Here is a 16,319-nt window from a genome sequence, read left to right on the forward strand (position 1 = left end):
TGCAGTTTTTATTTTATAATGAGATACAATTAAAAAGTAGCCTAAAGATGGCATTTATCTTTTCATGTCTTCATCTTCTTTTTTTTTTTTTTTTTTTTTTTTTTTTTGTGGTGGAGGGCAATCTGAGATGCTAAAGATGACCCATTGTTTTTATTTACTTTTTTTTTTTATAATTTGTGAAACTAAGAATATTTTCACATGTTTATTTTCCACTTGTACTTCTTCCTTCCATTGCTTTACCCATTTCCTTTTTCCCTTTTTCCTGCTGTGGTGTTTATCTTACTGATTTGGAAAAATTCTCTATATTATAACTATTAAACTCCTATATGCTGCAAATATGTTCTCCTGGGATGCCATTTGCTTTCTACCTTTGTTTTCAGCATATATTTCTACATGGACATTTTCAATTTTTCTGCAATCATATCTGTCCCTCTTTTACTTTGTCATTTCTGTTTTTCATTCCAGATTTGTAAGACTTCTTCACGTCATTTTAAAAGAATCATTAAGACTCAAATTATTTTTGCATATAACATGAAAAGGAACCTAATTTAATTCTGCAATGGATAGTCAATTGAATCTTATTTTTAAATGCATCTTTGTGATAAACTATATTTGGTTTCTTGACTGCTTAATTTATTATATCTTGCCATTAACAACTTGTATTAATTAATGTAGCTTCATATTATGTTTATAAATTCCAAAATTTCTAGGTTATACACATTTATTCTTGCAAATAAATCTTGCAAATAAATCTATTTATTTATTTATTTATTTATTATTTATGTTCTAAAATAATATTCCATTGGTATTCCACTAAGATTTTTATTAAAATTGTATTAAATCTGGGGCACCTAAGTGGCTCAGTCAGTTAAGCATCCAGCTCTTAATTACAGCTCAGGTCATGATCTCACATTCATGAAATCGAGCCCCATATCAGGCTCCATGCTGGGAGACTGCTTAAGATTCTCTCTCTCCCTCTCTCAAAAAAAAATGTATTAAATCAATAAGATAAAATAAATTTGCCATATTTACAATATAGAGTTTTCCCATGTGGAAATACTGTTTCTTTTGTCCCCTCTTTATTCAGGATTTCTTTCATTATAGTGTTTTTTCATATTATTTTCACACATTTTTATACTTTTGTTACTATTCTGAATGGCCCTTTTTAAATCATATCTTTTGATTGGTAACTCCTATTGATGTCTTAACATTTACCTACAATTCATCAACCTTAATAAACTCCCATATTAGTTCTCTTTTTTAGAGTTTCTTTCTATGAATTTCTAAGTAGACAATATTTTCACCTGAAAATTATGATAATTTTCTTTCTTCTTAATATTTATATTTCATATTTCCTTTTCTTGACTGTTCTAGGACCTCTAGAACAATGCTATTAAAGGACAGCACTGATATCAAGTATTTCTTTTCATCTATAAAAATTGAGCCCTGCCCAGGTCTCCTTTTCCCTCACTCCATCTAGGTTAAGTGCTCTTATTCCATATTCTTGTAATTCTCCAGCCGGGGTCTATTGTAGCATGAGTCACATGGAAATACAATCATTTATGAGCTTGGTATTTGTGTATTCTATGAGCTCTTAAGACATGACAGCCTCTTCATTCTTATAGACCTACCAGCTAACCCAGTACTAGTACATAATAGTGGTTCAGCTAGTCTGTTTTCTTGCTTCCCATTTCTCTCCATTTAGTTCTCACTCCATATTCTAAAAGAGGTGGAAATTCTATTGATTTTACTCAAATTATGTTAGATCTCTTCCTGAATCTCTACCCTTATTACTTCCCTCTTTATTCATGCTCCCATTTTCCCTCACCTGGAACAAGGTTTTTCTAACTTAAATAATAGATGAGTCTCTCTCAAAGAAAAAAAATTCTATTAATCTTACTGTCAAATCAACTTTTTATGATTTTGCTTAAAAACATACAAACAATATTTGGTAACATTCCTTACACTTATAGTTCTTATACAAATTTAAAGCCAAAACAAATTTATACATTAAATACTTTTATAATCAGTAAAATTAAAATTACTAAATTGGCTTAAAGTGACAGTACCGTTTTGCTGAAATTAACATGCCAATTTTGAATTTAAAATGTAAAGATGTATGGGGCACCTGGGTGGCTCAGTTGGTTAAGCATCTGATTTCAGCTCAGGTCATGATCTCATGGTTTGTGAGTTCAAGCCCTGCATTGGGCTCTGTGCTGACAGCTCAGAGCCTGGAGCCTGTTTCAGATTCTGTGTCCCTGCTTTCTCTGCCCCCTGCCTTTCAAAAATAAACAAACATTTAAAAAAATATTTTAAATGTAAAGATGCACAGGTAAATCTGCTTATATATAATCTATCTCTGTGTATTTACTTCTGTGACTCTCAAATGGAGACTATCCCTTAGAATAAGAAAGTTTCAGAGTGTAATTTTGATAACTCAAGGCTTTCTGTGCTATTTCAGAATACTCAGACTTCATACTTTAGCTGAACTCTGGCACTATGCAATTCTCAAATGTCAATTTTAATGAGATGTCATTTGATAACTCAGTAAGCCTTATTTGTTCATTTGAAGTAAAGTTAGCATGGGACAGTTATTGAAATCTGCATTATAGGAATGTGTAAAATCAGATGCAAAAAAATTTCTTTATCACATTTACTTTTATATTAACTGCTCACCAGTGATGCAAGTTGGTACAATTAAGACATGGCTATGCTTATTGATGCTCTAGTGAAGGTTCTTTTAAGGTAGATACGCCAATACCGCTGAGCCCTGTCTGATAACTCATTTTTCTCATCCCATTTTTCTTTTTGAAACTGGTATACTCCACAGGACTTTGTTTATTCGGTGTGCCATATCAAAGAAAAAGAATTTTTTAAGTACTGAGATGGAGCTGTTTTTTATTCTTGCAATAGAGTGTACTGTAAGGAAGTCCCTCTTCCATATTGACTAGCTCTCAGGATGAAGAAGGTTGTATTTATAACATGAAATGACAGTCAAATTTTCTGGTTAAATCATATTTTGGTCAATTTTTATTTAAAAACAATAGAAGTTTCTGTCTTTGATAAAATTTTTTCTCAGAATAGTAAGTTTTTAGGTTGGTCCTTCCACTCATGACTTACCACTCAGAATGCAAAACTTTTAAACCTGTAAATGTTTTCTTAATTCTTAAGATCAATTTCAAATGCCACCCCTGTATGAAATCTCTGTACCAAAAGTGGTCATTCCTTGGACACCACAGAGCTCAGTTCCTATCTCTACTTATACAGTTGGAACTAAAATTTTATTTTCTTCCTTACATGCCATTGTCACCCAATTCTATCTGTCAGGTCTCTGAATGAAAAGACAGTATATCTATATACCCAATGCAAGTTCAGAATCTGCAGTGTCCCCCCTTATCCATGGGGAATATATTCTAAGACCCGTAGTGGATACCTGAAATCATGGTTAGTAGCAAACCAGTGCATACTATGCTTTTTTTCTACACAAACATACGTATGATGATGTTTAATTTACAAATTAGGCAAAGTAAGAGGTGAATAGAAATAATGAAAAATAAAATGGAACTATTACACCAATGTATTGAAATAAAAGTTATGTGAATGTGTTCTGTCTCTCTCAATATCCTATTGCACTTTATTCATTCCCTTCTTGTAATGATGTGAGATGATGAAATGCCTACATGATAAGATAAAGTGAGGTGAATGACGTAAGCATTGTGACACAGTGTTAGGCTACACCTGACCTTCTGACCATCTTGTAGGAGGATCATCTGCTTTCAGACTGCAGTTTACTGTAGGTAACTAAAATTATGAAAAGTGAAACTGTGATCAGAAGATTACTGAAATAGGTACTCAGCAAATGTCAATTTAATGAATGGATGAACAAAAATAAATTAAGGCCATTTCCCCTTTGCCAAAAGTTGCTATCATTCAAATAATGCTTTGGTACAGTAATGAACCTAAGTATTGTCCCTCTGTTTCTCCTGCTTCAGCCACACATGTGAAGTTGAAGTTCTTTGCCTCAGCAGAAGGGTAAACTGCACTTTATGGTGTGAGTGTGCAAAGTTTTCAGCCCTTTAGGGTACAAGGCCCTAAAGTTAGGTTCCCAGGACCCTTAAAAAATAAAGAGAATTCAAGACTTCTCCACAGGGAGTAACTAGAAAAGACTGGTAACATGTCTCACATACCCTAGGCTATATTTTTCATTGTCCCTAAATTCAAAGAATTGGGCATGAAGGCACCTGAATGAAGCTCATGATACATTCTCCCTTAACAATTTCTCTTAGAAAAGAATGCAAATTTTAATCCTGGGCTTCCTCTAGCCACACTTAGATCTGGATATAAAATGTCTATAGCAAACAGGATGACCAATTATTCTGGTTTTCCTGGAACTGAGAGGGTTCCTAAAATGCAAGAATTTCAGTGCTAAAACTGGCATAGTTGCAGACAAATAGGAAAGTTGATCATCCTAAATTGGCAAAATACCATGAGCCTTCACGCCAATTCCCCAGTAAAGACACATTTAAGCCAATCCAGTTAGTAACTCTAGGCTTTTTAGGTGGTCGGCACAAGTATAAAAGTGTCTGTTAACCATCTTCCTTCCCCCTTTTTTTCTGGACTCTAACATTTCTTTAGTTAGGGATCTCAAACCTTACTATGCAACAGAATCACCTAAAAGGCTGGTTGGTTAATTTCATAGATCTGAGGTAGGGCTCAAAAATTTGCATTTCTTACAAGTTATCAGGTAATATTGACACTGGTCTGGGGACCTAGCTTTGAGAACAATTGCTTTAGAAGTTTGGCATATTACTACCTTCTTCTGAGATTAACATGTAATCAAAAAAGAAAACAAGTCAATTGGAAGCATGAAGGCATGAATCAATAATATAAAATACAGACTATTTTAAGATTTAGTCTTTTTTTTTCACTTCTTAAGCACTTTTCAGTGGTGAGCACAAATTTTAAAAAATCTTAACATACAAAGTTTTAAATATAATATAAAAGGTTCTAACTTGCAGGAAAGTTTTTGCAGAGATGTGGGGGAGTTCTCTATTATTGGATATACTTTAATGACTGTGATTTCTCTATGGAAAAGTGAGCACAGGGTAGCACAGTTCTGGAGACATTTGGTTCCTCTTCTGTGTACTCAAAACTAACAGCTGAAATATACTTTATACTACCTCTGAATCATAGTTTCACAATTATCATTCTCTCTGACATACTAAACAGGAAAAACAAAAAGTACATTTTGAATATTACAGTCTACATTTCTTTCAACCTATGCAAACTTTTTAATGTAATAAAAAATACAAAAGCAATTCCAGATTGTAAATTTGCATTCAATTTTATGCCCAAATTCTGCTTTTGGAAACACCTACCGCTGCCCCCATCAAAACACAAATTTTGCCTTAAACTGTGGAATTATGTTCTTTACCTTCAAAGAAAGGTTCCTGGCTGTCCTCATTTAGGTGTTATATTTGACCTAGGAGAAACTAAACTATAGTGGTTTAATAGAATTTAAATCCCATATCTATAAAGGTTTCTAGGGAAATGGGTCTGAAATAGAAAAAACAAAAAACTTTACCATTTTAATGAATAAAGTAAATTTTTAAATGGCCTAATTTCAGAAACTAGGTTTCAATAGTAACAATTTTGTTTTTGTTCCCAGCGTTCTGGTGGTGCCCTTGCCATTCCCTTGTGTGCATTCCAGGGGACTGTGTCTCTCCAAGCACCTACAGGGAAAACCCTATCTCTTTCTACCTATGAGGTAAGTGCTGAAGGACAAAAGATAACCCCAGCCTCTAAGAAAATAGAAGTCTATCGATCCAAAAGTGTTGGCCATGAACCAAACTCAGAAGATTCTCCCTCCACATTTGCGGACACCAGTGTGAAAATACACTTGGAAGTTCTTGAAATTTGTGATAACGAAGAAGCCTTGGATACCGTGTCAATCATTAGCAACATCAGCCAGTCCTCTACACAGGTCAGATCTCCATCCCTACGCTACTCGCGGAAAGAAAACAGATTCGTTTCTTGTGATTTAGGGGAAACAGCGTCATACTCTCTCTTTTTACCTACGAGTAATCCTGATGGTGATATCAACATCTCCATTCCGGACACTGTTGAAGCACACAGGCAGAACAGTAAAAGGCAGCATCAAGAGAAGGAAGGCTACCAGGAGGAAATCCAGTTGTTAAATAAAGCTTACAGAAAAAGAGAGGAAGAAGGCAAGGGTAACTTGTGATCATTTGGTATAATAAAGGCAAGAATGAATCTGCAAGTTCAAACTACTTAACGCTTTTGTTCTGAGGCTATTTGATTTCCTTTATAACCTGTTGGTTTACATAAGCATTACAGATTTAGTAGTTAATTGTTTTTAGGAGGAGCAGCTAGAACTAGTGTAAACACTTAAGTGCTTTTGATGTATTACCTGTAGATCACACACTGTGGTATTTAAAGGTTTGTTTATCTGATTCCTAGGCTGTTTTCTAGATCAAATATCAGCCTCATATACTAACGTTTTTGCCTATTTGTCATCTTCAGAGTAAACAGAAAGTTGTATAAATTCAATAAATATATTATTCCAATTCTCATGTTTCAACACGTAATACTAGACTTTACTGCAAAGGGTAAAAGATATTTTGGGAATGGAAGAAATGTAGCAAAATTCTGAGTTGTATTTGAAGAGACTTGCCTACATGTGCCTAGCAAAAGAAGCTCATTACAGTTAACTGCTTTAGCTTTACACTGATGTCTAGAAAATATATTCTCATGTAAAATGGCAAACTAGCTAGCTTCCATCTTTGAAACATGCATGTCCATAATCTGTAAATAGTTGTTTCCTTCATTTCCATAAAATATGAATTGCTTACTAAATGTTTTTCTTCCTTTCTAAAATGTATTTTCCTTTCATCTTTCTACTATGTCAAGACTGCCCTTGAAACAAAATGTTGTGTGTTATAAGCGGAATTAGTAGTCCATAACTAAAATATTATTGGAAAAAGTTGTATATGTACACATCATCATTCTAGAATTGTTTTATTTTAATGGAAATTGGGGAAAAACACTGCCAGATTAAGTTCCGTGAGGGATGCTCAACTAGATTAACAAACTTCCAGGTAAAGCAGAGGAAAATCCACTAAGTAAAAAATAAAACTGTATGTTTCTAAAGCTGCAGATTTGGCAAACTTTCTTAGCTATTCTTAAAGTATAGAAAATTTTAGTACAAATCTTGTCCTAAGTTCAGGTACTTTTTGGTTTTTTTCTCAAAGATGTGTATCTCAAGAAAATTCAATATATATTATTAAATGAGTGTAAGATATACATTTCAAGATTAATTTTAAAATGTGTTACATTGCAAAAATGTAGGAATCACCTTGTCCAATTATTAGTAATGTATATCTCAAAAAATAGACTAATTTGTTTCTTAAAAATGGTTTATTCTGATCTTTCTTCAAACATACATTAAATGTATTACTTCAGTGTTTATTTTCCAAAGTTATTGAGTTGACATTTTACATGGTATTTAACTGTGCAACACATCTTACATATCTTATTTACTACAGACTGAGTGAATTATTCTTTTAATGATTTATTTTGGTTTCTATTTTATATTGAATCAGAATTCTAAATTATTTGAAATGGACTTTCAGACATTTCATCTCCAGAAGACTTTTTTTTTTTTTGGCCATCAAGAAGTCATTTTCAAAATAATTCTCTCAGTGGACTTTATCTCTCATGTAATCTCTCAGCATCTCATCTTCTAAATTTGGGAACCAAATGTAATGCAACTAGTAATGTTTGTAAAACAAGCCTCAAATAATGTATAACACATAAATTCAAATTCAAATATATTATCATTACAAATGTATTTTATTTATTTATTTATTTATATAAATATATTTTATTTTAAGAGCCTTTTTATAACCCTAAAATTGAAGGCTATTGCACCATAATGACAAATGGCCAGATCAATCAAATATTATAAATTTATGGCATTAAATGCCTGTTATAAAAGTAAAGTTGAACTGAATATTCTAATAATGCTTTGTAAAAGGTAAGTTTTGATACATTAAATTTAGGTGTATAATTTTATGAAAAAGAAAGATGATTTTGTTGCTTTCGAGTACAATTTCTGTCAGAAAGGAAATTAGAAACAGAATCACAATAAAACTTAAAAAAAATAAAGATTTAAATACAAATAAATCCTTTCTAGCTGGCACAGTTCTTTAATGCATAGGAGAAGACAATGGAAATCAATATTTAAAGAGCACCAGAACTGGATTGGAAAACAGTAATACTGTGCTTTCCTCCTGTGTTCTATTTTCTTTTCACTAGACTTGGGCCTATGCTAGGAGAACTGGCAAAACAAAACAACACAAACAAAAACAAAAACAAAAAACCTACAATATTCCCATTTAATTGCCCTTAGCTGCTGAATTAACCGTACACTAGACGCATGTAAAAGTTGTGCTGTATTGACACTTTAGTCAATACAATGGGCTGTGCCTACGCAGGAATATCTCCTCCCAAACCAAGAGCACACTGTATACACTGTATGTTAGCCAACTTGACAATAAATTATACTGTAAAAAAACGAACGAAAGAAAGAAAGAGTAAGGTTAAACTATATCAGTATAAACTCTACCTACTCTTTAAAACAATTATGATTGCATGGGGCGCCTGGGTGGCTCAGTTGGTTGGGCATCCGACTACAGCCCAGGCCATGATCTCATGGCTCCCGAGCTCCAGCCCCAAGTCAGGTTCTGTGCTGACAGCTCAGAATCTGGAGCCTACTTTGGATTCTGTGTCTCCCTCTCTCTCTCCCCTCCCCTGCTTGCACTCTGTCTCCCTCTCTCACAAAAATAAATAAACGTTAAAAAAAAATTTTAAGTGATTATGACTGCAAAAATGTATTTCTGGTATAGGAAATACCCTTTTAGATATCTTGTGCTATATTTAAATAGCTTACTCTGTTATACTGTTATTATTAATAAATTCAATATTTCATATAGTTTATTTCTTTTCTCTATAAATTCATGAATCTGAATTCAAAAACTACTTATTATCTAATAAAAATATCACCATCTGGTGGTGACTCCTACAAACTGTAAATACATATCTCTAAGACTCCCAGTTAATATAAACCCACATATAATCCCAAAGAGTTCCAAGAGTTGTGACTGACAGAGGCAACCATTTTGAAGACAGTAACCATCACAGTATTACTCAGAATGTAATAAAAAACCATTTGGTTATGCATTGTTTCAAAGCTTTTCTCAACGTGGTTTTTAGTATTGGTTTTCATAAACAGATTTTCTCTTAGTTTCTTATTTATTCTATTAAGTTACTTTCATTCATTTATTGTAACATTATATCATTATAGCATATAGAATGCCTGCTATATGCTAGAAATTGTTCTAGGTACTTAGGACTATGACTGAACAAAAACAACGCACACATACACACTCACACATATATGTACATTTGTATGAGTTTGAACCAATTGCAAATTTAGAGAACACAGTCTACATAAGACTTCCCTCACTTCTGACTCCAAATGCAAATTTAGGGTATCCCAAAACCACTATCAGTTTCAATAATTAACTGCAACCCACAGAATTCACAGAAAGCTGTATTCTCACAGTTACAGTTCATTTCAGGGAAAGGATACAGATTAAAATCAGTCAAGAGAAGAATCACATATAGCAAAGTCCAGGAAAAGTCTAAATGTGAAGCTTCTGTTATCCTCTCCCCATGGAGTCATAGATAGCATTACTTTCAGCATCAGCGTATGATAACATATAGGGAATACTGCCAACAAGGAAAGCTCATTTGAATCCTGGCATCCAGAGTCTTTACTGGGGCTCCATCATGGTAGGGGTAGGGTAAAGCATGGTAGACAGCTCACATGACTAATTTCCAGCTCCTCAGGAAGTCAAGCTGATAAGGAATGAGCCAAAACCCCTACTCTGAATCACACTGTTACTATTTGGCTGCTCCAAGGCACCCAGACAAACAAGATAGATAGATAGATAGATAGATAGATAGATAGATAGAGATAGATAGATATCAGGTAATGCTAAATGTATTGATAGAAAGTAGGTACCAGAGGTAAAAATGATGAGAAAAAAAATGAAAATAAAGGGACAGTGATGGAAGGAGTGTTTTTTCAAATACTTTAGTTAGGAAACACTTCACTGATAACATACTATTTCATCAGAGAGTTAAATAAAGTGATGAAACATGCTGTGTATCTAGGGAAATCATAGTTCTATCCCAGGGAGCATCAAGTTTCCAGAAGTAGGAGTATGCCTTTGGTATTTTATGAAACCATCCAGGAGGTCAATGTGAATGCAGAAGAGTGAGAGAAAAAGTAGTTGGAAACAAAGACAAATAAAAGCACAGAGAGGCAGACCATTAATGCCTTGCAGACCAGGTATGGACTTTGAATCTTTTTCTAAATGAGGTGGGAAGTGATCGGAAGGTTCTGAGCAAAGAAATGACACATTTGATTACAAAATCACAAATGACCACTGTCTGCTATCGTCAAGGGGAAAAGACGATACAAGTACAAATACGATTACAGAACAAACAGGAGGTTATTTTAATAGTCTGGGTTAGAGATGATATTTGCTAGAATTAGGGTGGTAGCAATAGCGATGGTGATGGTATTGTATTCTGATTCAATAAGTAGGAAGGATTTCCTTGGTAACTACCTAAGTTACACATTTCTTTAAAAATTTTTTTTTTCATTTATTTATTTTAGAGAAAGAGCGCGCATGTGAGCTGGGGAGAGGGGCAGAGGGAGCAGAGAGAATCCCAAGCAGGCTCCATGCTGAGCTGATGCAGGGCTTGATACCATGACCCTAGGATCATGACCTGAGCCAAAATCAAGAGTTGGACGCTCAATTGACTGAGCCACCCAGATTCTCCACTTACATTTCTTAAATGTTTTTCTATGGAGCCTGTAATTTGAGGTAAAAAATTACCTCTGGCATCTATTTTCTGTTAATACCTTGGAATATCCCAATGTTTCTTATGTTCTCCACATATCACAGAGGCTAGAAGCCTGAAAACTGCATTTTCCAGTCTCTTTTGCTGGCAAGTTTCAGATTTAGTGTCTGCTAGAAAGAGGAATTTGCACAAGATCTGGAAGACAGGGGTGCCTAGGAGGCTCAGTCAGTTCAGCATCCAACTTCAGCTCAGGTCATAATCTCACGGCTCGTGAATTCGAGCCCCGCATCAGGTTCACTGCTGTCAGCGTGGAGCATGTTTCGGAACTTCTGTCCCCCTCTCTCTCTGCTGCTCCCCCACTCATGCTCTCTCTCTCAAAAATGGATAAACATTAAAAAAAAAGAGAGACTTGGGGCGCCTGGGTGGCGCAGTCGGTTAAGCGTCCGACTTCAGCCAGGTCACGATCTCGCGGTCCGTGAGTTCGAGCCCCGCGTCAGGCTCTGGGCTGATGGCTCGGAGCCTGGAGCCTGTTTCCGATTCTGTGTCTCCCTCTCTCTCTGACCCTCCCCCGTTCATGCTCTGTCTCTCTCTGTCCCAAAAATAAATTAAAAAAAAACGTTGAAAAAAAAAAATTTAAAAAAAAAAAAAAGAGAGACTTGAAAGAGTTGAAGAAAAGCAGCAGCAGTTAAAAGCTTTTAAAAGCAGTTAAAAGTAGTTGAGACTTTCTCTTCTAAGGTATGGTTCAGGGATCTAGGCTCTTTCCATCTTGTAGTTCCACTCTTTCATTTTTATTATCATTATCCTCATCCATATTAAGCTGGCATAAGGGCAAAGGGCAGAGAGGATCCAGCAAGTACTGTTCCAGGGATGGCCTGGAAAAACAGCACCTCAATCACTGCAGCTTCTGCTACACTGGAGACCTCTGGGTATACAGACATTCCTAACATCAAAGGAGGTTAAGAAATAGACCTATCTGTGCAGAGGAAGAAGAAACCTAAATTTGGCAAACAGCTAGCTATCCAGTCTCTGACACATGCTATGACCCCACTAAGCACTAACACCACTAATACACCACACTATTAGAATGTAAATAGTGCCCCATCCCTCGTGTCACAAGATGCAGATGCATACCACAATCCAAGAATGGCACATCTTCCAGGGTTTGAGTTATCTGGTCTTGATTCTAGAACAGACTATACTGCTACAAACATAGATCAGTTTGTGCATGTGATTTCTTCTCCACCTCAAGATACAAAAAAAAAATCATATTTGTATGTCTTTCCTACAGTCTTGGGATTTCAACTTCAAAATCCACAAAGAACACATACACAAATACAAAATCACGTGTTCTTCTTGAGAATGAGCAGGAACTTGCTGGCACTGGGCAATCAAAACCCAAATACAAAATGACCACAATGACAATCTTCTGCAATATTACAAAGAATGATTTAGGTTCCTGGGGTCACATTATTTTGAAACAGTTTATTACAGAGGACAATCTGTACCTTTACATAAGCATAGTCTCACTGAGTAATTTTTCCACAAAAAAAGAAAAAAAATACCTCAGGAGCAAATTTTAGTCTCCACCACTTAGCAGAAATGCAATCCCCAGAAGCTTTAAAATGTGAAGGTCAAAAAATATTAGGGTTTGGATAAATCCATGGTCAGCTGGTTCCAGTAGTGAAGATACACAGCTACTTGCTTAAGTTTAAGAGTTTGTATTTCTATTATTTTTTATATAGAAAAAAAGTATTAAAATTTGTTTTCTTAGTACTCATTCAAAACATTTTTCCCTAAATTCCCAGATTGTCTGCTTACATTGGGCAGCGAAAAATCCACTAATTGAATTAGATTATGTAGTTTTCAAGGGAAAATATGTTATGCAAAACATTCAAGAAGATGTTTAACATGAATACTAAAATCCATTTTTTCTTTCTTTTTATGAGAAGCAGATAGAATTAGCAGACAATGGCAGTAATTCATAGTTACAATGACAAAACATCTGGTTTGCATGGGATAGTCCCAGTTTACAATTGTTTTCCTGGCATAACAATTAATAGTGTCCTCTTTAACTCTCACAGAATTGGACAATAAGTTATCCAATCACACTATAGTTGTGAAGCAAGTTATACCTAATCTAGGTGTTTTTCCCCCAAAACATAGGTAACCTATACTAATTAAAAAGGAAATAGGTAATGTCTACCAATTTCCTGCTAAAAGTACCTTCTACTTGCTTTATAAACTTCTATTAGAATAAAAAAATTATCGTTCAGTATTTTGAGTGAAAAAAGAAAATTATGATTGGACATCATCAAGACCTACCCTGAAAGAAGATAATAATAGAAGAACAAGTATGTCATGTCTTCAGAAGCTTAGCATAAGGGTGAGAACACCTCCACTCCCACAGCTAATGGTAAAATGCCCCAAATCACAAAGAAAGCAGTGCCTTCTGGAGCCACTAAGTTGTTCGGTCAATGAAATTCAAAGGGTAGGCTGAACGCAGACACTATCTGCATTTCACGGAGAATAAAGGGACAGGAAATTCTCTGATGGATCTTAGCCCTTATTGAAATATTTACAGTTCATTGCAACTAAAAGCACCAAAATATGCTCTGGACCAAAGCATTACTTATGTTAACTTTTCTCCTGCAAATTCCTCTACCCTTCTCCATTCTACCCTCTGCACCAAGACACTGACCTGCACCAACCATACCAACAGACAGAAGCAAATGATCTCTGTTTCCCATTGGGTTTGGTCAATGGGGACTTCCATCAAGAAATCAGAGACAAGGAAGAGAGTGAGGTCAGGGTATTTATTCCTCTCTTTCTCTGAAAAACCACTTTGGACTGGATCTTCCCCTTTATCAACAGTCACTGCTTCTTGTAGAAAGCTGATTCTATGCCACTTTCTTTCAGGATGCCAGTACCTGCTCTCTTTCTTCATACACTTGGGCCTAGAGATAAGAACATCTCTGCAGCTACTAACTCCAGCTTACTGATATATTTTATAGTCTCTTAAAAGATTTTTTTGCACCTATATACATATAATATGTTAATGTACAAATTTCCCCTGAATTACCATTTTAAGATTGCTACCTCTTTTCCGTAGAGACTCTGACATGTCCACAATCTATAACCTTTCAGAGTGTGTAACTATCTTGGCTGTACAGTGGAAAGAGCACTGGGCTAGGAATCAGAAAGCTTAGTTTCAATCTCCAACTCTAACTCTGACTCCACCAGTGTTTCATCTATGCTTAAACTCTCTAGAGCTCAGTTATTCTTGAGTGGATAATAGAAAGATTAGAGATGAGGAGAGCCAGGCAGATAAGATTATCTTTAAAATCTCTTAGCCATACCATTATATACAAAATTTGAAAATACTAAGTGAAGGTTAAGGATCTGAAGCTTCTCTACATTATATGGAAATCCTACTATGATGAAGATACAATTCTCTCCTTTATTCGAGAAGAATAAATGGGTGGATCTGGGTAGAACACAGGTTTGGTATTCTTAGATCAAAAGACCTCAGTGTCTACCAATTTTAGAATGAAGATCAGGAGAAAATCCTAATTTGTCTAAAAGATTCCCCAAAGGTAAGAGAAACAAGGAAGCTGTGATAGGAACCGACAAAACTGGCATAAAGGAGGACAGATCAACTTGAGGTAATGAAAAAGTAAAATCTCCCAGAATTCCAGGAGAATACAGGGATTCAGTAATTAACTCTTCCCTTTAGCACAAACATTGGATATGCTAAAAACTATAACAGACATGTAAAAAAAATTCCAAATATGTTTTTCTTTCAGAGCTACAAGCAGGAAATGTGGTAAAAGCTGAGATAAGGAAGGGAGGTCAAAATTCAAACACATCTTCCCCTCCCGCCCCCACTCCCCCATATTCTCTTACATATTCTCCTGCCTAAAGCAGACTTTACACTCTCCCCTCTCTGGAGTTATAATTGTGAAATGTCTACTGAGGAACATGAGTTACAGAAGAGAGGACTGAAAATATGTTGATTCAGTATTTCAAAAGCACCTTTGATAAACAGATAAATGAGGTTTCAGTGATTAAAAATGGAAGGTTTATAAAGCAAGCAGGGATAAATAATGCTGCAGACACCTAGTTTTTTCTAACTTTCATAAGACTGTATTATTTTTCATGAAATATATCTGTGACAGTGGTATCCTTTCCTTGGAGAGGTCTCATTTTTTTTAGTCCTTCAATATGTTGAGATTCTTGCCCTAACTGTAATAAAATAGAAAATATGCCTACTCATAATACCTGACATATAATAAGCAATCAATAAATGTTACTTACAGTACTACCATCCTTTTTCCTACGTCTAGTTGCCATATGGAGAGTGTCTGTGTCTGTGTTGCAATGTGAGAAGTCTGTAAAACTGTCAAAACACTGGTGCAACATGGTTTCCAGAGGGCCTGAGTCAGCACTTACAGCAGCTGTATCTTCCAAAAGTGAACACAGTATTTCCCATCCTACATGCTCCTCTTATAGTCTGACCTCCCCTACCGTGGTGAAGCCTTAAACTTAAGTCCACATCTGTAACTATCTCAACTAGTAACTAGTTGCTATGTGACTTCCAAGGCTAGTTACTAAAAATGTCATGTGACACACCTTGTCCTGTGTCAGTTGCTCTTGGAACTGCCACACTATGAGGAGGCTGAAACTAGGCCACACAGAGAAACCAGATGGAGAGGTTATTGTGGAGTTCCAGCCCACAGCCAGCTATGGTTCCTGGCAAAACCCAGGATCAATGGGCACCTCTTTCAATGAAGGGGCCTTCAAGTGATTCCAGACCCTAGTAAGTCATCCCATGAGAGTGGAGAGAAAGAGAGAAGAAGGTCTAACAGAAGAATTTCATAATTACCTGAAACAAGGAAAGTTAACTGGCAATTTTAAGATGTTTCCACTACTGTTGCCTGGCAGGGAGGGAATTTAGACATTAGATCAATAAAAATTGATGATGATGATGATGATGATGATGATGATGAAGAAGAAGAAGAAGAAGAACAAGAACAAGAACAAGAAGAAACTCTACATTTTTTTTGTCCATCTGAATTGTATTTTAAGTAAATTTGTGATTTTACTACGACCATTATTATCACGAAGTGTTCTCCACAAATTCACCTTCAATGTAACTCAAATTTCCCAATTTGAGCCCCCAAATTTTATGTGACAAGATGTTCTATTGAGTTGTTTGATAATTTTCCAGTATTTTTCCTGATATAAGAAGGAAACATTTTCTCCATGTCTCCCTACCTCCACCCCAAAACAGTCAGATCTTTACAGATCTAAGACTACTCTTATCAGCATGTCCCCTCTCCCCACCACCAAGAAGAGGTCAGAGT

General features: G+C 35.4%; 1 protein-coding gene across 2 annotated transcripts in view; it reads left to right on the plus strand.

Moving 5' to 3' along the window:
• GPR149 (G protein-coupled receptor 149) overlaps positions 1–6,244 on the plus strand; it is a 66,756-nt gene extending 60,512 nt beyond the window's left edge. The window contains exon 2 of one of the 2 annotated variants that reach the window (XR_006222055.1): positions 5,669–5,746. Coding sequence is in view for 1 of the 2 variants with exons in the window: in XM_007086371.3 (XP_007086433.1) it covers positions 5,669–6,244 (576 nt within the window). In the remaining variant the exon portion in view is untranslated. Of the gene's footprint in view, positions 1–5,668 lie in introns of both variants that reach the window. The other variant, XM_007086371.3, reaches the window with a different exon arrangement.
• Positions 6,245–16,319: the final 10,075 nt, after the last annotated feature.

The sequence above is a fragment of the Panthera tigris genome, chromosome C2 (genome assembly GCF_018350195.1).
Source record: "Panthera tigris isolate Pti1 chromosome C2, P.tigris_Pti1_mat1.1, whole genome shotgun sequence".
Classification (NCBI taxonomy): domain Eukaryota; kingdom Metazoa; phylum Chordata; class Mammalia; order Carnivora; family Felidae; genus Panthera; species Panthera tigris.